Here is a 23355-nt window from a genome sequence, read left to right as displayed (position 1 = left end):
AATAATAGGTTAATAGAATAATAGGTTAATAGAATAATAGGTTAATAGAATAATAGGTTAATAATGAGGTGTAAATAGTTTACTGTAGATTAATATGAGGAGAAGATGGGCAGCAAAAAATATACAAATAAACAAAACTTATTTATTAGTCCCGAGGTATTCAACCTGAATTTCAGATCTTCTTCGGGGCTGAAAAAACAAAACGAGATAACAATGCAGAGAAAATAATAATAAACAAGCTTGGAAAAATATAAAACAAAAATTAGGTACATAGTAGTAAATTGATATTAATAGCAGATAAAATATAACATTGTAGAGGGAAGAATTATACAAAATAAATGATAAAATACATTTTTTTTTAAACAGTGATCAATTAAGTATTGGGAAAGGTATTGACATAATGAAAGATCCAGAACAAAATTTAAATAATGAAAAATAGAATAAACATAATAAAAAATATAATTAATGCCTAAAATAATGAAAAATTACACAATGAAATGAAAGAAAACCATATATATGATATAATGGGCAAGAAAGAAAATCAAATATATGTTACAATAGATAAAAGTTATACAGTAATATAAATGAGTGGAAATTAATAAGCTAAAGAAATATATAGTGTCCAGAAAAGTGAATAAGAAAGGAACAAGGGAAAAGAGATAAGTGAGAGTTGGGAAAAACAAAGAAAGATTTAAAAAAGACAGAGATAACTTACACTCAAACGAAGATTCTGTTAAAATTGCAAGGAAACAATGTTCTCCGCTAGATGGCAGGTCCGTAAGTACAAAGATACGTTAGAATTGAGCAGAAATGGTTGATATATAATACCATTTAGATAATTTAATTGTTACTTTAGTTAATTAATTGATTAGATATATGGTAATTAATAAATAGTTGATGTGTTACATTAGATAGTTGATAGTTGTTACTATTGCTTCGGGAACTGTTATTGTAATAAAAGGTTTGTAGAGTAAAATTAGAAAATTAGAAAATTATTATGAGGACAAAAGGTTTGAAAATAGTAGAAACTATTGATGTTAATGGTGAAAGAGCTGGAGGCAAATTGGATGTTAAAAAGGCAGGTCATTGAATTAATGTAATAAGCAGTTGTTTATACCTCTCTCTACATTTACGTGAACACTTTAAAAAAAAATTAAATTTTGTTTTGTTATTGTTTAGTTTGTATAATTCTTACCTTTACAATATTATTATTTATATTATATTTTATATTTAATCTTCTATTAATATCAATTTACTAATTATATATAATTTGACATAATATGTATATATTATTATAATTTACTATAATTTTCTTCACATTTTGTCTCTAAATTAAGGTTGTTATCTCATTTTGTTTTTTCAGTCGTGATGAACACCTGAAATTCAGGTTGAAACATTGGCACTAATAAATAAGTTTTACTTATTTGTGTAATTTTGCTTACCGCATCATCCGGTCTTCTCCTCATTCTAATAGTTTTATTGGATAAAAAGCAAGAATGAGTTCTAATATATTGTTCTTTTATTTTATAAAAATTATATTAAATTGTTATCTGACTCATGTGATTAATACCCATCTGACTCTAAGCTTTATTAATTCGATATTAGTACATAATTAAATTGAAAATTCCAGGTTCAATATTATTATCAGAAAACATTCAGAATATTTGTTTATAGGAGAAAGTATTGATTATTTATATAAAGATATAATTTCTTATTTAAACGAAAATAAAAACAATCTAAAATTTAAAAGATGAATATTAACATAAATTTAAGTATTAAACTACACGAATAAAATTTTATCATTTTTATAAAATACTTGTGGTTGGATCTTGATTGAAGTTCACTGTTTTTTGTGATTACTGCTTCTAATGATTTCTCATGATTATTTACAACTTCATTCAAATTAGTTTTAAATATTGATTTAAAACTTTTGAAATTTGAAACTATCACTACAAAACAATTTACTGTCTATGTATGTTGTTTAAATTATCACATTTTCCATTTGATGATTTTTTATAATTAATAAATAATAGTTTCAGTGAGATTATAAAATAATTTGTCAAGTCCTCCATTGAGGACCAATACAGCCCCAGAATGGGCATTTCAAGATTCAGTTCTCGTGGCCACTGTGAAATAAATATTAACCTACCCAGGTGGAAATCCAACCCACAACTTTGTGAACCAAGAGCTCTGGTTTGAAATGTTTATCATTATTTAAATTTATTTGCAGTTCCAAGGAATTACGGAGAGCGATGCTGGCAGATACGTCTGTTTGGCTAAGAATATAGTGGGGCTGCGTGAGGCAGCTGCTGAAGTTATTGTCAATGGTAATACTTTATTATTATTAATAGTATTAGATAATTATAATTATAATTAATAATATAAAAATAATTAATACTTTGAAACTTTTGAAGTTAAGTAAAATAGAATATTGTTATATTATTTTGTTTTATGTTATATTATTTTATTTTTATATTATTTTGTTTTGTTCAATCACCGCAGTCTGGAATTAACCAAACTATGCAGTGATTGATATTTATTAAGACTGGTTTTCTTAATTTATTGAGTGGACTGTATATAATGGTTTTAGAAATGAATGAAACATGGCTAAATAGAGAGATAAGCCTCTATTCTTGAAATGTGGTTTGATCAAAAGTTTGTACAATAGGGGTTAGTTGTTAGCATATAATTTTGATTATTGGATTACATAGATTAATGAATGATATTACAATTTTATTTGGTGGTTGATCTGCGATATTTTGATTTATATTGAAGACTTCTTCTTCAATTATGTTCTGTTCTCTCATCTTGATTATGCCCCTGTGCCTGGTTGTGTTGAATCAACTACTCACTCATCCTGAGTGGTTGATCTCAGCCGGAAATGATGTGGCTCTGATGGAGACTGTGTTCTCTCATCTGATATACAGGCCAAGATGGCTACCTAGACTCTTACTGTTTCCTATTGCTGCTATTAGATGGTAACATCTTAAATTTCTATTCAAAATGTGAGTGGGAGTCTTCCTCAAACATGTTTTTTTAATTATTAAATTGCTTATTATTTAATATATAAATTTCTAATTTTATTGTTTATGATTATTTTAAAATAATTCCAAAATGGGATATCTAACCTTTTTTTTAATTACTTCGCTGAATTTCATTTTTTATTTGAATAAAGTTACAATTGAGACATATTAATGAAAAAGGCTTTAAAAAGTAGTTTTGAGAAAAACGAAAAAAAAACTGGTAGCTTGCCACAATTTTTTTCTAAAATTATGAAAAAATTACCGCTGTAGGAATTAAAATGTTCAAGATAGGAACTTCCAATGGTTACGAGTCCATTGGTGTTGGTTTCTTTATCATTACCCCATCAAAATCTCATTTTTCGTGTTTCTGATACTTACAGCCTTTTCCATTTCCATGCCTCAATTGTGGTTCGACCACACCTGGTGATACAAACTATAAAGTTTAAGATATTAAATGTAAATAATTATGTATAACAAAGTAAGTACTAATTTTTTCATGACGGAGATGATTATCATTGATACTATTATACCAGAGTTAAAAAGTACAAAAGTACAAGTTAACATTGTACCAAATAAAAGCTGCAAGACTAATTGTATTACTTTGTTCTTCAATATTAAATAAGCACCTGATAACACCACCTTTCTGTTTCCCTCTTCCTCGCCATAGCTGGCATTCGGGGTGTGGCAGCAGTGGGGTAGTGAGCTGGGGCTTGCGCATGCTGCCGCTCCCAAATATCAACAATTTTATTTTTTTAAATATTCTTATTAAGCCTAACAGTGTAGGTTCCATCGGTTGAGCACCTTACTGATGGGATTACACCATCCATTTCACTCCTCTAATGAGCCCTCCCTCAGTATCTTCTTCCATGAGTTTGGAGTCTTACCAATCCTCTCACATAATTCCTCTTATGTAGGTAGCGCTTCCAGTCTCCGTCTCTTTACCTCATATTTCAGGACATCCTCCTTGAGGATGAGGTCCAGAAGCATCACTCCGGCCACTGCCTCATGTGATATTATTCTGTAGGTTTTTGTGACCCTTAGCAGATCTCTGCATGGTGGCCAATCCCTTCTTCTGTGCTTGCATGAGGTTCTGACTCCATGCAGGGGATGCGTACCTCAAAATATCCAGGATCACATCTTTATATATGGTTATTGTTGGAGGGTATCTGAGGTCCCTAAATGCACTCCCTATTATGCTTAATCAATAGAGTGACAGGGTCACCCTATCCTTTAAATTCACCAAGTGAGGAGTGGCATCATAGGCCTTCTTTTACTAGTACCAAGATATGTTACCTTCTCATCTGGTCTAACCCTTTCTTCTTGGATATCTAGGGTGATAGGATGATCTCTGTCTGTGGAACCTCTTATGAGTATGGCAAGGGTCTTGGCTGCCACCATACTCAACTTCCTCTTAACACAGCACTCTCCAATGAGACTAGTGCACCTCTCCACTTCTGTCTTCAGTCTGGTTCTGCTGTTCTTGGCCACAATGACCGCCAGGTTGTTGATGTAGGCCATGGCAAGGAAACCTTTATCCTCTAGTTCCCCTAACAACTCATCGAATACTAGCTTCCACAGTGTCAGACTTAGGACTAAATCCTCCGGATATCCTCTTTCAATAAGATGCATTTATCCACGCTCTCCTCTTGTGCCTTGCACTCTCAGCAGCGCATCCCTTGCTACGGGTCGAGCCGAATTGTTGTGAATTGCTTGCAACACTTAGGATCGATCTAAGGCTGTTGACAATCATGTGCTCCAGGACCTTATTAACTACTGGGAGGAGGCATACAGGTCGGTAGACTTTTGGTTTTTCCTTATCCTTGCTACCTCCCTTGTAAAGCAGCCTCAAGTCAGCAATCTTCCACTTTCTTGGAAAGTGCCCTTATTCAAACACTCATTGAATATCTCCAGTTAATCCTCCTTGATATGAGGCGCATTATTCTTGAGGATTGCTGCATTTATGCTATTTAATCCTGGAGTCATTCCAATCCTTGGCCAGTTCATGGCAAGACGAAGGTCTCATATATCCCATGGTGGGCATAGGTCGATACCTGATGGGTATAATATGGTGCGTCTAACCATTCCATCATCTGCACTATCCTGGGACGGATCATCCCTAGGGTATGCATAGTCTATATACTTCTTAGCAGCCTCCTCCAGGGTGGTGGCCTGGGCGCCTCTCACTTAACAGCCTCCATAGCAGCTATATTATCTTCTATATTGATATTTACATTCGCCTCTCGAGGTTGCATTTATACTGAGACCAGAGTGAAGGCAACTCTGCCCCACCTGATATAACATGCCACCTGATCTGCTGTGGTGAATTGCTTCAGTTCTGTAATGTCAAGGGCAGGGTTAACAACAACAATCCCTGCTCTAAGCCTCCTCTCACCACTGCCTAGCACAACCACCCTCAACATTGTACCAAATCCTGTGACAACATGATAAATCAACAAGATGTCACACTTCGGGCAAGAGATCTCAATTCATCTAAAATCACTCGTCTCTGGTCCCATATTGACCTGCAGGATTCGCAGCCTATGCATACCAGGTCTTCTTTGCCTGCTTAGCCATCATCTCTAGATCTCCAAACTGGTATCATCACCTAACCCAACTTCTGGCAGAAATGTTAACACACTGATTGCAATGATGGTTTTTCTGAAGCTACCCACCATAACCCATCATTTATGTGTACACTAATTTAGTACAAATTTCATCTTAGTTGTACAAATAAGGCACCTAAGCATACTATAAGATAATCCATTGGTCTTCTAGGAAATAATGTTGATGAGAAATAACTCATAGTTTTCATCTTAACCAACAACGCAAACAACGAGTTATCTTGTAATCTGCTGTCAATGTATTAAAGTAATTGTGACAATGATGGCCTTTGTTTTGAAGAATAATTAATGTATAAATCTAAATAATTTAATGTATAAATCTAAATAATTTAATGTATAAATGTAAATAAATTAACATATACATTTAATTAGTAAAAAGTAAATAATCTAACATAAATTTAAGTAATTAATAATTTGATAAACTAATTTAATATACTAATTTTAAACACCTAAAAGTAAGTAATTTGATGTAAAAATTTTATACTGGAATGAAACTCATTTTATGCACAAAGACTTTTGTAACAATTCATTTGTAGTTGGTATCAACAACAGAAGAGATTTGGTGGAAAAGGGAGACATTAAAATATTATGTATTCATAATGTTTATATTCTACTAATCAAATATTTATGTTGATATTCTTCTATAACACTGATAAAGTATCTTTATTTTCAGATAATGGTGCTTATAGAGTCAATGTCTCAGTAATTGGAGACAAGTCCCGATCAGCACCAGAAGGCTCGTCTATCGATCTGGAATGTACAGCAGGATCTGTAGAAGGAGAGGTGATGAATATCATCTTTAATTTTCAAAAGCTATATAAACTATTTACTTGTGATTGTATTGACCACCAGAACCTGTATAAATTTTGATTGAGAAGGGAATACTAAGGAAGTTAGTAAATCTAATTCTGCCATGCATAACTGAAATGTTAGATTCAGTTATTATTATTCCGAGAAGGTTCATTCAGGTTTAAAATGAAGTCATTCTCTTTTACCAGTCTTATTTAATTTAGTACTAGCATATGGAAAAGAGTTTAACTCAGAGTGATAAAGTATCCATCCTTGGGTGTACTGATTTTTTGGTACTGTTAGGTGAAGCTGAGAAAACTTGTAAAACTAAATACAACTATTTTGATAAAAATTGGATAAGAACTAGATTGTCCTGTAACTTATTAGTTAGAATCTACAAAACTATCATCCTTTCTACTGTTCTTTACGGACCCAAAGGATTACTTCTTTACGGATTAGAAGGCGACACAATACCAAGAAGCACAAAATCATTAGCGCTGTGGTGAATGAAAAAGGCATTTAAACTTCATGGATTTAGTAACGAACAAATCCCTAAGAAGTTAATAAGCTCTGAGCTGAATGGTAAATGTATTAGGAGTAAATCAGAACATAGGGTTGTATTAAGACTGATATTCTTAGTTTGGATTTGAATTGTGTTAATTAGACAGAGTTGTGTAGTCAGCGATTGGTGGTATTACAGCACTAATGTACATTAGTGGTGGTACCAGCATCAAAACTTTGGGTTCGCCATGCCTTTTATTTATGGACACTTTTTTTTCTTAAGATAATGAGAACAGGTTTACCAAAAGTAGAGATTCAGTACCGACATTCCTGGCATTCATTGCTACATCAATGAATGGGTTGCTCAGTTCAACCCATCAGTTCGGTATTAATTGAGTTTTGGGGGATTTGTTCATTATTTAGCCCACACAACTTTACAAGCATCTTTTTGGCCTTGATATCGTGTGCAAATATTTAAAATTAAAATTTCAGTAGTTGATTTTGCGTTCAAGTTTTCTTTTATATTAGTTTTAGCTGAGAGGTAACCTAAAAACATTTTAAAAAAAAATTATTTAGGAGACAAGTTTTTGTTGAAAATTGGGACATGAAAATTCCCTATTATTTGAGAATCATCCTTTTTGACTCACATAACATCTATTATTCTCTAATAAAAAAATAAAAAAATTATTCCTTTACAAATTAATGTTTATACTGGCATTCCTCAGCCTTCTTATTAAACTATTAATACTAGGTAGTTTGGTGTGTTTTAATTAAATAAGATCACAATTCTGCTGCCGCTATTCCTGTTCTAGCAATACAAATGAAAACCGTTAATTTTAAGCTTAACATTGTGATTTACTAAATTTTAAACTGCTACAGGTTAGGTGCAAGTGCAATACTGCTAATTCTCATGACTGAAAAATATCCACTCAGCGCCTTGAAAATACCCTTTTTATCCAATAAATATCTGCCTTTTCACCCACTCTTGAAGAATCAGTGATTTTATAACTGCAACTCTGTCATTTTTACATTTATGATTGCTCTGGCATGATATTGGATAGTACAAGTAATGTCAGTGAATCGACTGTTACCTTAACTATCTCATGTATATGTCTTGACAGTGAGCTGTTCGGTTGACAGTTTCAATTATTGCAGTAAAAGTCGCAGCCACTACCATGATGGCGTAACAACTGTTTGATTGTTACAGTCTTGACAGCATTTACTGTCATGACTGTAATTTCACATTGAGTCTGTTGTGATAGTTTATCAGACAAGTAATGTCCGTGGGCTATCACACAAGTAATGTCATGATTGCTCTAGCATGATAGTGGGTAGTACAAGTAATTGTTGATCAGACAAATAATGACCGTGGGCTATCAGATACATTAACTGCCATGTTTATCTACCATATGTATATGCCTCGACATTAAACTGTAGCTTCATATCAACCTTACCAAGTGTAATGACGATAGGCGGGAAAATATTGTTCTTACAAATTTGCTCAAAAACTAAAAACAAATCTACTACGGACCGCCAAACCAAAATTTCCCAAGTACTTAATATTTTACAGGCCTGGGCCTGAAAACAAATTTGCCTAAAGCTCCAACATTATATCCATTGCAGGCTTAAAAAATAACTGAACCCAGGCGTTTTTCTATATTCTTAAGTTCAAATGATCTACTCTGGATCCTAAAATGAATCTACCTCGAGCCCCAAAGATAAATCAAATCCCAAAAATTATATTTATTTCATGCCTCAAAAATAAATTTATCTCAGGCCCCAAAAATAAATTTTATGGGCCCCAAATGGTCTAGGTATGCCATGTTGTGAAATTCAAAATTTAAGGAAAAATAACTTGTTAGTATTAGAAAAAGGATCTAAGGATCAACTAAAACTACTGGTTGAAGGACTAATGCAACACTGCACTTTTGCCTTACCTAAAGCCATTATACTTATAATCTCCAATCCCCGCTAAGGTGAAAATACCTGAAAATTGGGTAAAAATACTTGCATCGGCAGTGCTACACAAGAGGAGTCACTCACTCTGGCAGACAGTTTAAAACTGTCTACTCCCAACTGTTATGGTTGGCAGTACACATAAAATTATAGCTTTATTTTTGTTGTATATTTATAAATTATGAGAATGAAATAAAATCTTGTATATTTTATAGTTAAAATATTTACAAAATTTTATACTTCTGTTCTGTAAAAGTGAAGAAAAACTTAATTATGATTAATGAATGTCATTTATTGATGGCTTTACTTTGTTTTACTTTTATATAATTATTCAATCATTATTAAATGATTTTGCAGGTTACATGGACCAAGAATAACGAACCATTGCCATCTAACGCCATTACTTATGGTCGACAACTGAGATTGTACAAACTGGAAGTACAAAATTCAGGTCAATATATTTGTACCATACGTACACCAACAGGTGCATACGGTACAGGTTATGTAGATCTCACCATAACACGTGAGTAAACTCAATGTAATAACATACAAGTTTTAACAAACAGTGATGGGTTTAGAAAGTATTAAGTTACTAAATTATAGAAATTTTGACATAAAATTGTAGATCCAAGAGAGTATTATAGTTAGTGTATGTAGCAATTGATATTAGTTTCATCTTTTTTTTTTGTTAATTAGTAGTAAATTTTTTTAATTTTCAAACAGTAAAACTTAACAGTATTTTTTCTTTTTCAAAATTTTTCTAAACTGCTTTAGAAATTTATTGTTATATTTTATTATATTTTTCAAAGAAAATGGACATATAAGATAATATTTTACCCAGGGCTTTGAAATTCAACAACACTGAACAAATAATACTTATTGAATTGAAATGTACCTATCCCATTTTGAAAATTGTATAATTTTTTTTTTTATTTTTGCACATGTCCACAGCAATGTATTTTGTAATAAATATTTATGTATAGTAAATAAAATTAATTTAAATATAAGGAAAAGTTTTCTCCTCAGACTGTTAACTTGAAATGGAAAGTTTGATCCTTTTCATTGTACTAATTCCTTGTTAATTTTTTGTTAATTAACTAATTTACTAAGTCAATAAGAAGAAAAAAATTAGTTCCTAGTATCCTCCTGTTTTTTAGACCTTTATAAAACAAACTATCGCCCACTCTTACTTCTTTGACTTTTATGAATAAGGAATTGACCAACTCCAAGTGAATCGGTCAAATGATGTGTGAATCATATGAGACCACGATTCTTCTAGAGGATTCGATTCCCAATTCATCTGCCAATCTCTACTTAGAACTGACTAAAGCCTATACTGGTATATATATAAGAAGAAAAATCATAATAATTTTTTATTTAATAAAAAATATGTTTCAAAGCCCTGAGTATCCTTTCTAAAATAAAAATCCCACACTATACTCAGTTTGTTGTTGTTTTCATTTATTCCCAAATTTGTGTCTTATGATCATAGTCAGTTATAAAAATTAATATAAACATTCTAAACAATGATTATTCTCTTGGAAAATTTACTACATCAGTAATTCTTGCACTTTTTAATTTATTTTTTTACTAATTATTGTAACAGTCTAAAACAAATTTTAACAAATGAATAAAGGTGTGGTTACTTAGCCAATGGTGTTAAAGGATTTAAATTGATATTATATTCTTTGAAAAATATTACAACAATAAAATTGCTTTTTTATGTTCTATTTTTTTTAGTGCTCTTTATTTATGTTTTTTATTTAGAATTTTTATTTCCTTGATCTTTATTGTAAAATTAATGGTATTACTTTTTCTGAAAGTACACGCTTCGTAGTGTGAAGCCTTATAAGTCTTCTTAACAGATCACAGCTTTATACACTTTGGGCTTTTATTATTTTATTTTGTCTTTCATATTTTTCTCTTTATTTACTTGCTTTGCATTCTAAGTTTTGTTCAACTGTTTCAAATAGTCTTTACTTTTTTTATATTTTCAGCACACTTTCATTTTTTCTTTTTTTTTCCTTTTCTTTAATTATTAATTTTCCTCTAACTAATCAATGCACACGAATAAAACTATCGCAATATTTTCATGAATGTTCCTCTGAGTGCTTATGACCTCACTTGGTAAGATAAAATGAATAATAATGAAATTGTTATTGAGTAAGTAATTAATGTTATTATTATTTGAAGAGTTCGATTAGTCCTACGTAGTATTTTTAATTCTCGTATCATTAAGTTTTGTATGAATTTATCTTTATAAATAAACTACTCAATTTTTTAGTTTGTTAAATACAGCTGATGCTGAAAACTTTTAATTCAATTTTTTTTTCTACTGAATTCTTTAAGTCTTGAGCAGGTCCGGCATGTAGATTTATTGGTCCTTTTTGTCTAGATTAATTTTTTTTAATTTTAATTATCTTTCAAATAAGAATCTTATATAGCTTTCTAGTTGGTGAGCTGGTTACCATGGGACCTTAAAATGAAATAACTTCTAATAATCGAATTTACTTGAACCTTTAGTGTACATAACCTTTGTGACATGAAGTCATTGGCCTTTTAATTTGAGGAAAGAAATCATTTCATTGTTATGATGCTAAAATTATGTAATCAATAATATGAAATTTTTGCAATAGTTTTTTATTTTATTTGTTTAATTACCAAAAACAGTTGAACATGACTTCTGTAAATCACTCACTTTTTAACTCTTTAATTTTTTTATTTTTGTTTTGTTTTTGTGAATCTTCTCCCTGTTGTCGCCGTTGTGGTGTGAATCTTTATTTCATATAATCTCTTACTCTTCTTGCGGCATCACCACTTATGACTTATCTCTGACTGGTACAAATCTTCGAAAAATTAAAAAAAAAAAATTAATAAATAAATACACAACTTAAAAAACAAAAAAAAAAACAAACAAAAATGACATAAAAGGAGGAAGGACCTGCTACGGTTTCCAGTGCGATAATGGTCAATGCATTGATGATCCTGCCTCCTACTGCAATGGTGAATTCGAATGTGCTGACAGGAGTGATGAAATCAACTGCCCAAGAAGAAGACGTGGTACGATCATTTCAAAAGAATCAAAATTTAAAAAAATGAAATAAGCAAATACTTATGTTTAAAGAAAATAAAAAATAAAAAACTTCTCATTTTTATTTCAAGCTGCAAAGTCCAACTATAAAATATTCTGCTCAACATAAAAATTTTAGTTTCTATAATTTTTTTTTATTATTAATTGGTTTGCTAAACTGACCTGTAATTGGCATATTTGAAGAATAATTAATTTTCCACTAAAATATTGGTGCATTCAGTCAATTGACCTGGTTCATGCACCTGTATTGTCCTGAAAATAATCTGTCTCTTGCAATGCCATTTCAATTTAAAACAGCTTGAAATTTTAGTGAGATTATGTATTATTTTATATTACATTACATGTTCATGTTATATGATCAATGTGCCATTACTAATAGTAGCAAGAAATGTTTTCAGAATTAGCTTCCAATAACAGATCATTAAACGAACGAGATATCTTTGTTTTATTTGAGCCTCGATGTGATACGTTTGTTTTCAGAATGCAATACAGAATTAACTGGAATCATAGAACTATAGCATTTTAATTTGAAAAAAGAAAAGAAAAGTGAAATGATAAAATTAAAGCATGGTAACAGATGCATCAGTTTTACATGCATCTTGAAATTTATACTCTTGCTTTTTTGACTTTGTATGTTGATAACTGACTAATGCTTTTAAAAGATACTATAAATTAAAAAAAAATCTTATTAATGATCACAGTTTTTTCTAAATTAACAGTTTAATCTTTGCACCAAAGCATGCAGTATTGATTATCTAACCTATTATATTATTTTATTTTATTTTATTTTATTAATTAGTTTTTATTATCCTTTAGATTTTCTTCTAAAACCTGTAGTGAGAATTGAATTTATTTTTTATTTATTTTAGTCAAAATTCTTTGTCAGTGAGTACATAGTTACTGCTGAATAAAATCGTAATATTATTTTATTGATTTATATTATGTGCCATTGTTATTTTTTGTAGCATATTTTTAAAAATATATTTTTGTATCCATTTTTGTTGAATCAATAATTTATTTACTCATCATTTTATTCATAATTTGAGGCCTGAATTTCAGGCTACATGAATGAGTACAAAACAACTATTTTAGAATAATAATAAAAACCATATAACTAGAAAAAGATTATAAGAAGCAGTTTAAAAAATATTTTACAAAATAGGAAAATCAAACTAGTGCATATGTGTAAATTAAAATCATGAGAAAAGTGAGAGATGAAATGATACAATAAATAGGAATAGGAAATAAATGAAATGAAACAAAATAAATGAATGAATATAATATTTTAATACCAAAAAGTTTAATGCTTCTTTCCACTTTATTTTCTTCTTTATTTATGTTTTCTTATGTACTGTATTAAATTATGTTCATCATATTGTTAACTCATGTTTATCCATATAACCTCAAACAATGTTATATTAGTTTTATTACTTCTTTTGATTTATATAAATACATTTTAGATCTTTAACTGTGTTATTTACTTAACATATTTTTAAATTTTTTGTAATATCTTTTATTTCATTGTTATTTTCATCTTTTTCTTTTTATGCCATTTTTATTTTTATTCTGACATGGTTGTTATCAAATTTGTATTTAGCCCAAAACATCGGCACAATATAAGTACTACTTATTAGTGTTCTTCACTCTTGTCCACAACATTTAACAATTTTCTCATATTATTATTACTGTTTAAAAGTGATTTTTACGTAAGGAATTCATATTTGATCGTATAGTATTTTTGTTGATCTGACTTTACAACAGCATTATATTAAGAATGCAATTGATATTTTATAGATTTAAATAGTACTATGCACTTTTTTTCTATCAATAATGACTTATAATACAGATGCATCATAGCCTTTTAAAGCACTCAATAGGATAGTATTGATAAAATAGAAAATGCACATGATGCACTGCCTGATACCTAACACTGCTCTTTGCACTATTGCACTTTTACTTGAACAATTTTATTCTTTAGATTGCTTAAAATTTAAAAATGATCGAGAAATTAGTGAGATAAATAACCAAAAAATACATTTTTCATATTTTTTAATTTAAATTTCATTCAGTTTAATATATTTACTTTAACTCAAGATTTAATTATTTACTTGGTTTTCTATTCGAAACTATTTTAAGAAATTAATTTATTTTGATTTTAAAATATTTATCTCATTATTTTCTCAAATATACTATTAAAGATAATATATGTTTCCAAGGAAATTTTTATTATTATTCCTAATTTATTGTGTATAATAATTTTTTTTTGTATATATAATTAGGAACTCACCGAGGTGGACTGAAAATCGAACCTAGTATTGATATAATTCGAGTCGGAAGTACCGTCGATCTGAAATGTATTACTGAGGGAATACCAAGTTCCAGTATAGTTTGGAAAAAGTTTGGAGAAGATAATCTTGGAGAGAACGTTGTAACCATTTCCCCAAGCATTTTGAGGCAAGTATATCTCATAAGGTTGTATATCAAAAACCAGGCAACTTGCAGGTCCCAATTTTCAACAAAAAACACATTTCAATAATAAAATAAACTCCGAATGCTCATAGGTTAGCTCCTAGCTAAAATCTTTATCAAGAAAAAAAACTTGAACACAAAATCTAACAATAAAACTTTAATTTCAAATTTGTGCTTCCATTTCCAAGGTGAAAAAATGCCATGACAATGAACACATAAGCATATATAATATATAAGCATATAATAAAATAAGCATTTCTTCATTGTGTATTAAAAATAATGAAAGAAAGGAAATTATGTAAAAGAATCAAACTATTTCACAATATATTTTTTCCACAGATTGGCCTTTGAGACCACACGAATATCATAATTTTTGGCTTCTCTCTTGTTTTTTTGTTTCTTTTCTTTCCATGTTTCCCTCATTATCTCTGCGTACCTTTGTTTTCTTTCTTCTGCCCACGTGACCCTCTCTTTCGAATTTCTTTTTCCCACAAGAACCTTGATTTCCTTCAGTCTTTTCCTATATCTTTCTCATTCCAAACAGTAAAGGTCCATTATTTCTAGTCTTTCCGTTTCTTCCTTCATCTACCAGATGTATTCTGAACTTTTGTATCCTTGGAATTTTTGGAATATTTCCTTGTTTAGTCTTTCCAGGGCCATTCTTACCATATGTATAATTATTAATATCATGAATAAAATATATAAAAATAATGTATAGGTGAGTGATGTTATTAAAAAAAATTAACAAATAAAATTTTATAAAAGTGAAATAATAGAGAAATTATATAAAATTAATTATTACTAACTAAATGAATTATATTAATTAAAGTCTTCTTTAACAAAACAATAAAATCATTTCATGAACAATAAATGAAGGACGCCTGCTTGGTGAAACTAATAATGTCTATTTGTCTGACCTGTTAATGATGAAGGCCGTGAATGCAGACGGACAATGACAGCAAAGTATGACTGTAGTTAATTGCAGCCATAAGTAGACAGTGAGTGATGTGCCATATGACAATAGGTGGTGGCTTCTAAGAGACCTCAAAGCTGACTGGTATTTACAAAAATTAGAGAAGTAGCCATTTTGAGATGCAGTTGTTTTTGTAAACAGCACTTATGCATTGTTGTGGGCGAAGGCGTAACTTAATGAGCTTGTTTACAATATACCATTACACTGGATTAATTACATTAACAAAATAAAATAAAATATTAGATTGATTCTTTATTTTTAAATGTATTAAAAAAGAAAAAAATTGTTCAATCTTCAATATAAATAAGAAATAAAATGTTTACTTGCGCAAACATTATCCATGGCAATGGTTTTTTTTCTGAAAAATATTTTGGAATATCCCAAATATTCTAACACAATAGTTTATTCTAACACAATAAAAAATTTATTAAAATAAATTTTGTATCCGTTCAACTCCTCAGACCTTTATAAAGTAAAATTTTTTTCCCAAGAGATGTATGAAAATAAAATTAAGATTTATTTGAATGTACAAATGTTGCACTAGGACAGCCATGGCAATGTAATTAATACATCATACCTATCAGAAAGAAATGTTACCAGAGATAATATTATTACCTACGTGAGTCTATAGTGTTATTTAAAAAACATGTTATTCAAGTGGGACTTGAAAATTTCTTATTTGAGAATCGCTCATACTTAATTAAAAAATTCTAATAAACATATTTTATTTTAATAATATATCTTGTTTCTTTATAACAGGATAGCAGATGTCACTACTAGCAATGCTGGTACTTACAGATGTTCTGCACAAACTGAATCCGGCACACATACAGATGACTACACTCTGACTGTCCAAGGTATGACCGATTTAACTCACTATATTCAATTTGACTGTCTAATTTAAATATTTTAAAATTTTAGGTGATCTAATAATTAATTTATATAATTTTAGAAACAAAAATTTAATAATCTGATTTCTAATATGTTTTTTTTTTTCAATTTAATTTTTTTCATTGGATTATATCTTGGTAAGTACATTTAATTTTAGAGCATTTATAAGTTATACATACACATTTATTATCATATCAAAAAAAATAGTAAATATTAGGTCATTCAGTCAGTAATTTTGAATTTTTATATTTTTGAAAAAAATTCTTTGAAAGAAATACCGATGAGTGTATGGTTGATAGAGCCTATTATTCCTCTCTCTCTTTTATTTTTTTTTTTTTATTTTCTTCTTTTTTAGCATAAGTCCTTTGACTATTTATTTATATAAAAATTGATCAGTACCTAATTAATGCTAAATAATATAAATGGGAAGCCATTTTGAAAAGGTATTAGTGTGAGTATTACCTTGTATACTCTCCTTATATACTTATGTTATGTTAAAGGGGCAAACCTAATTATTGTCAGAAGATTATATCTTATAATATATTTACCTGGTCTGGAAAATTTTTTTTTTTTTTTTTTTTAATGAAAAACCTTCAATGTGTTTATATTTTTGAGAACCTCAAACATTCTTGATTGTGTTTGGCATAGTTATACTAAGTAGTATCAATGGTAATTATTTTCACTAACCAATGACTGCTTATTTTTCAATGGTTTAAATACTTATCTAAAAAGGATTTCAATTTCATGTTTTTGATGGAAAAAATGTATATATTTAAATAAAATTAATAAATATCTTCTCCTCATATATTATCCACGGTAAACTATCAACTCATCATCATCTTAAATACAATTTATTTTAAAATTATTATGGGAGCATCTCATGAAGATCAGTTAATTTTTTATTGAAAATGTTGATTTATAATATCTGTTTAACATGGAAAAATTTAGATGTTGAAATAAACTGAATACGTTTGTGGTGTAGAATTGTCGTAAAAAAATAATAATAATTTTTCATTTTTGATTATTCTGTAGGAAGTTATTAATTATTTATGTATTAATAGGATAAGATGAAAAAACTTCTTTTAGAATATTATCCAACACTCTTACTTCACATGTTGAGGTGTTTTCCCTATATTTAGGTATTACAATAGAAATAGCTGATTCATAAATTAAAGAAAAATAATTTTTAAAAAAATTTGTCCAGTGTCATTTAGAAAATTATCAATGAAGTCTCTACAATCATAGTTCTGAAATGGCTTAGCCGAAAGAAATTTCAGAAATTAAGTTGTCAAATAATTTAGGAATGTGTATTTACAGTTAGTCTGAGAATGATCCATATCTGATACTTGATATTTTAAACTGAAAAGTTATACAATTGAAGTTATATCATCATTTATTGTGTGATATAAACTATTGAATAATTAACTATAAATTTATTTCAATCTTCATTGTTATTCTATAGATGAACCTCAACAAACTGTTCCTGACTATGATGATGATAATACGGACGTTTCTTCTACACCTTCTCCAGCTGCAAAGACTATAAAGCTGAAATTGGGTGATTCTGCTGACATAAATTGTAACAACGATCTAGAACCACCAGTTAAATATAGCTGGATTCGCCAAGGAGGACTTCCAGCAACTGCCACTTCTGAACAAGTAATCATCTTAGAAATAAATTAATATTTTGAAAACAGTGTAGTTAAAATGTTTATATTTTTTGCTACATCAATTTTTTTTGTAGGGAAAACTAACATTGAAGAGAGTTACTTCAAAGGATTCTGGGCTGTACACCTGTATAGCGACAAACGGTGAAGTAAAGATGGAAATACCTACTTTTGTCGTCGTTCATGGTTCAATTCCCAGGTTCACTCAAACATCACAATCTTATCTCAAACTGAAAACTCTCTTTGATGCCCTCATGCAATTTGATATTGAAATTTTATTCAAGCCTGAACAAGAAAATGGTAATTAATTTAAATTATTAAACCTTGTTTAAATATATGTGTAAGATGATAAATATCTAATTTTTTGTATGGGATAAATGAAACTATGATGTGCTATTTAAACAGTTTTATTTTAATATTGTTATAAACAAAAAATACAAACTATATTTATTACACAATTTGCAATAACTCCCACCTTTAAACAAATGAAAAACATTAAAAGCTCATTCCTTTTTAAATAACTAAATAACAGAACCTCTAAGCATTATAGAATTTTCCAAAACTGCTCTATCAAATTTTTAAGATGAACTTTTTCATCTACTTGTGCCTGACCCACATTTCTGCTTCAATAATGATAAATTTTTAAAATTATGAATAATTAACTGATAGTTCTTAATATCTTCATCAATACTGAAGCATAAATTTGGTTAGGTCAGAGATAGATAGTAAATAAATTCATATTTGCAAAATTTTCAATGATAAATGTTAAAATTTCTTCAACTCTGATAGTTAGTATGTTGAATTTTATATTTTTTAGGAATCAAGGAAGTTTGATGGTTAGAGGTTTAACTGTATATTTTTAATTAACAAAATGTTATAATAATTAATGAGTTATTTAAAGTGATTTGAGATTTAATTTAGATATTATTCAAGCTATTATTAAAATGAATTAATTATATCTCATGTTTTATTTTCTATTTTACTCTTCAGGACTTATACTATTTAATGGCAAGCGACACCCATCAGCCTCGGGAGGGAGTGATTTTGTTTCATTTGGTTTAAGAGATGGTTTCCCAGAATTCAAATTCGATGTTGGATCAGGTCATGCTACGATTGTTGGCAGAATGCCTTTGGAAATGGGAAAATGGGTCAAAGCTCGACTTATTCGTAACAGAAAAGAAGGCAAGTTTTATATTTATTTATTAAGGTAAAATTGTAAAAGCATTATGTTTCTAATTGCATTCTTGTTGATACAGGCCGATTGATCATAAATGATGAGGAACCTGTGATTGGAACCAGCCCAGGTCGCCATCACAGTCTTGATCTAGATTTACCCCTCTACGTAGGTTCTGTTCCTGACTTTAATGATATACCAAAATCCGTTGATTACAGCACAGGCTTTAGGGGTATGACATATTTTATTATATTTAAAGTTTTTGCAACTATTTCTTTGACAACTGCAATAATTGTTTATTTTCATTTTATTTTTTCTACTTTTATAAACCCCTTAATGGCCAGCAGGAATTTTTAGTTCAAAACATCTTTTCCATATTTCTATATTTGATAGAAGGTACAGAAAAATATATTTAAGTTTGTCGGCAGGCTCTAGCCTAAATTTGTTTTAGATAGGAAAAATGTTGGAAGTTGTTGACAATTGTTTTTGACTTTTCAATTTATTTTTTATTAAAGTTTTAATTTAATATTTTTTTTAAAAATATTATTAGTAAAATTAATTTTTGTTTGTTTTGCTAATGTGCACTAAGAAGAAAAAGAATATAAAGTACTCTCAAACTATAAGTGAAACCTTATAAATTATAATTGATAAAAAATACGTAACATTTCTAATCATAATTATTTCTTCAGGATGTATTGCACGACTTGTAATAAAAAATGAGGAGCAGACCCTGTCCAGAGCAGGAGCACTCGAGTGGACTGGAATATCCGAATGCGATACTTGTGCCGAGAACCAATGCACAAATTCAGGAGCCTGTCAAGAATCACCTAACCACCGAGGTTATGTTTGCCTCTGCCCTAGAGGTTTTTCAGGAGAAAACTGTGACCGTACTGGGGATTCTTGTTATCCAGGTAAACCTAATTCACTGTTATAAATATTTTTCTGTAAAAACTACATAAGCCAGTACAGGGCCAAATTATATGGCAGGGTCTCTCCCACTCAATATTTCATGTGATCCTGTCAATATTAATATATAATATATATTACTACTTATAAATAACATAGATATTTACAAGTTAGGCTTGTTTTTTAGTCAACTCTTATCAGGTCCCCTAAGAGCCCAAGCCCTGAGGATTTCGCCCCTCCTGACGGCAGGTCCGTCTTAAGCTGTGATATACTGTATACCTTGTAACTCTGAAAACAACTTAATTCCATTTTTAAAAAATAAAGTAAAGTTTCATTCTTGAGAAATCTTGAAAGAATGTTCAAATTCAGAAAGAATCATGTATGTATCCTACAAAACGATCTTTGAAACAAGTTGTCTCTAAAATGATGTGTTCTTATTTTTTTAAAAGTATTAAAACCATATTGTTGATTTTTTTTAATTATGAGGTATGTGATGATAAATCATATGAATTAAATGATGATAAATCATTATATGAATTAAATGATGATAAATCATTTTATGAAAATTAAGAAATATTCATTAATTTTTGTATTTAACAATAGGACAAAAGTCCTAATATATTTATTTTTTAATATTTATATATGCATTATAACAATAGGACGAATGTCTTTCCTAACATAGTGAAAATAAAATTGAACTCATGTATAAATTAAATAACCAACTTAATTTAAATTTATAACATAAAAGAACCATTTTTAAAACATAAAAAAAAGCTTTTTAATCTCTTAACTTGTATGCTCGAGTTAATTTTAGCGCGCTAAAAAGGCCAAATTGTGCACACTCAAGATAATTCGAGCGACGTTGTATTTTATGTTGCTATAATTTTTCATGCTTGAATATAATTAAGAATTAAAAATAACAATTTGATGATAATAAATTAAATAATAATGATTTATTCTCTATAATAATCATCTATATATAGCTGTAGCCTATAGTTACATAGGAAGCTAGGTATTATGACTGATATCTGGTGTCATCATACCAGTTTGCAACAATCCTCGTAAACTTCACAAACGCAAGTATGATAAAAGATAAAATTAAAGTTTATGTTAAACTTTAGTAAAATATATATTGAAAAATGAGCGATTCAGAATCAGAATATGAATATGCAAATTTGCCAGAATAAATATATTAGTTTTAGAAACAAATAGATATTCAAAACAACAATCGATTAGATCTAACAGTCAATGGGAACATGTTGACAAAAATGAAATGATGATATTTCTAGCTATAAATATACTTCAGGGCCTTATATCGATCTACAATCGAAATATTCACAGTTTGCCACAGAGCAACTCGTATATGGCAGTGTAGGACTCCAATGGGAGTCTTGGCTGAAAAAAACAAACTTGTATATGATAAAAAATGAAATTTATATCACACTTTAACAAATTGAAACATACATAAAAATAATTTAAAACTTAATATCCCAAGAAACTTATATGAAATATAAATATAAACGTAAAAGTATATAATGAGTTTTCCTTTGAATTCTGTCTATTGGAGAATACTCACATTACGAGTAGTTATTCTAAAATTAATGATTTTTAAAAGTTCTGGGCTGTTCATTTTCAAATTTAACAATTTCTGAAGGTATAGCTTACTGTTTGCTCTGCGAGTTTCCAAATTCAGTTGTTTTTTCAAAACCAGATAATTCTGATGTTTTTAATATTATAAAAGTCTTTGCTAAACCTTATAATAAAACTAAGAATTTTAAAGCCTGAGATTGAACTGATGTGTTCATTTTACTTTAAATATGAGACCAAACTTTAAAATTTATCATTTTTTTTGACCAGTTAGTGGCATATTAAAATCATTATCATCGAAAGAACTAGGTTTGTTTTCATAGGGAAAGGAGCTTTTATATACTTAGTATTAGAGATTAGTTTTACCTAGTGAATTTTTATTTGATCATTTAATGTATATTAAATTAATGATTTTTTTTTTGTTTAATATCTGATCAGGATTGTGTGGGGAAGGATATTGTGAAAATACTGACAAAGGCTACATATGCAAATGTCAACTAGGACTTGCAGGACCGCATTGTGAGCACAGAATTCAAATACGAACACCATACTTTCAGGACAATTCCTATATCGCTTACCCGACTCCAAGAAGCACAGAAAAGTAAGTAAACACATGAATCATTATTAATCACTTGTTTAATCAGGTTGACATATTTGTGAATCTTCAATATGAAATTTCAATGGACAAATATTTATCAAAATGATTGAGGAAAATCATTCAGACCACATTTCATCCTCAATTTTTATTATAAAACTATACACCATTAAACAATTTTACATTATAAATATATATATATATTTAACATATTTGTTCTTTTTCAGCCATTGTCCATTGGTCATTTTTAACATAATAATCTTCTTCACCCCAGTCGTATTTGTACAGGGTTGCTCTTTAAACAAATAAATAATTTATTATTATGTATAAACTCATAGAAGTAGATTAAACAAGTAAGAAATCCAAGCTCCATTTTGTAAACAGAAATAGTTTAACGATAAATCAAACAGAGTGCACTATTAATCAATAAAAGTTTAAATAAAGTTTGCGTAAGTGAAAAACAGAAAAAGTTAACATCCAATATGTTTTTCTGGAGATTAAAATATAAGATCATTTAAGATTTGCTTTCAATTTAGTTTTTAAAAAGTAACTTATTTTACCCTTTACAATGCCAAAAAAAAAAAATCCTTTTGGGTTATATAATTTTGCCATTAATATAGCTTCTAAAAAGAAATTTGTTCATAATATTTATTTATATATTTTAGACATAAAAGTCCTGAAAAAATAAGCTAGTGAATACAGTCGAGAACGAGTGAATCTTTTTTTTTTGTAAATAATTACTAGTATTGCCGTAGGTTGTATACTGTATCAGTTGTAAAACTATATTTTAGTATAATGGCAGGAGTGAAGAGGACTATGTTTGAAAATGGCCAATGAATTAGGCCCAAAATATTAAAAATATACATGTAATATATAAAACTTTTACTTATAATTTGAGAGATGGCATCCCTCAACCAACTTTTCCTATACTTTTGATGTTTTAAACTTATATATATATATATATATATTGTAATATGCTCCTTTTGTAGTAAATAGTATATTTTGATGTATAAATGGTTTTAATATGTTTTATTTTATGTATCATTTTAATATTCATTGTTTTGTTTATCCAAAAAGCAAACTAACCAAGTTTCATTGTTTATAATAACTTC

The 23355-nt window shown here is 29.0% G+C and overlaps 1 protein-coding gene across 16 annotated transcripts in view; it reads left to right on the top strand.

Moving 5' to 3' along the window:
- trol (terribly reduced optic lobes) overlaps positions 1 to 22249 on the top strand; it is a gene marked incomplete at its 3' end in the record, with an annotated part of 722946 nt that extends 700697 nt beyond the window's left edge. For 15 of the 16 annotated variants that reach the window (XM_067047431.1, XM_067047427.1, XM_067047425.1 and 12 more), the window contains 12 exon segments: positions 2231 to 2327; positions 6318 to 6427; positions 9248 to 9413; positions 11822 to 11950; positions 14261 to 14435; positions 16183 to 16280; positions 17777 to 17973; positions 18059 to 18281; positions 18972 to 19163; positions 19238 to 19387; positions 19845 to 20066; positions 22087 to 22249. In XM_067047431.1, the coding sequence (XP_066903532.1) occupies positions 2231 to 2327; positions 6318 to 6427; positions 9248 to 9413; positions 11822 to 11950; positions 14261 to 14435; positions 16183 to 16280; positions 17777 to 17973; positions 18059 to 18281; positions 18972 to 19163; positions 19238 to 19387; positions 19845 to 20066; positions 22087 to 22249 (1922 nt within the window). 16 annotated transcript variants of the gene reach the window in all.
- Positions 22250 to 23355: the final 1106 nt, after the last annotated feature.

Source organism: Halyomorpha halys, unplaced genomic scaffold (assembly GCF_000696795.3).
Source record: "Halyomorpha halys isolate HHAL.00 unplaced genomic scaffold, Hhal_1.1 Scaffold696.1, whole genome shotgun sequence".
NCBI lineage: Eukaryota > Metazoa > Arthropoda > Insecta > Hemiptera > Pentatomidae > Halyomorpha > Halyomorpha halys.
Note: the sequence above shows the minus strand (reverse complement) of the source record. Positions and strands in the feature narration are given on the sequence as shown.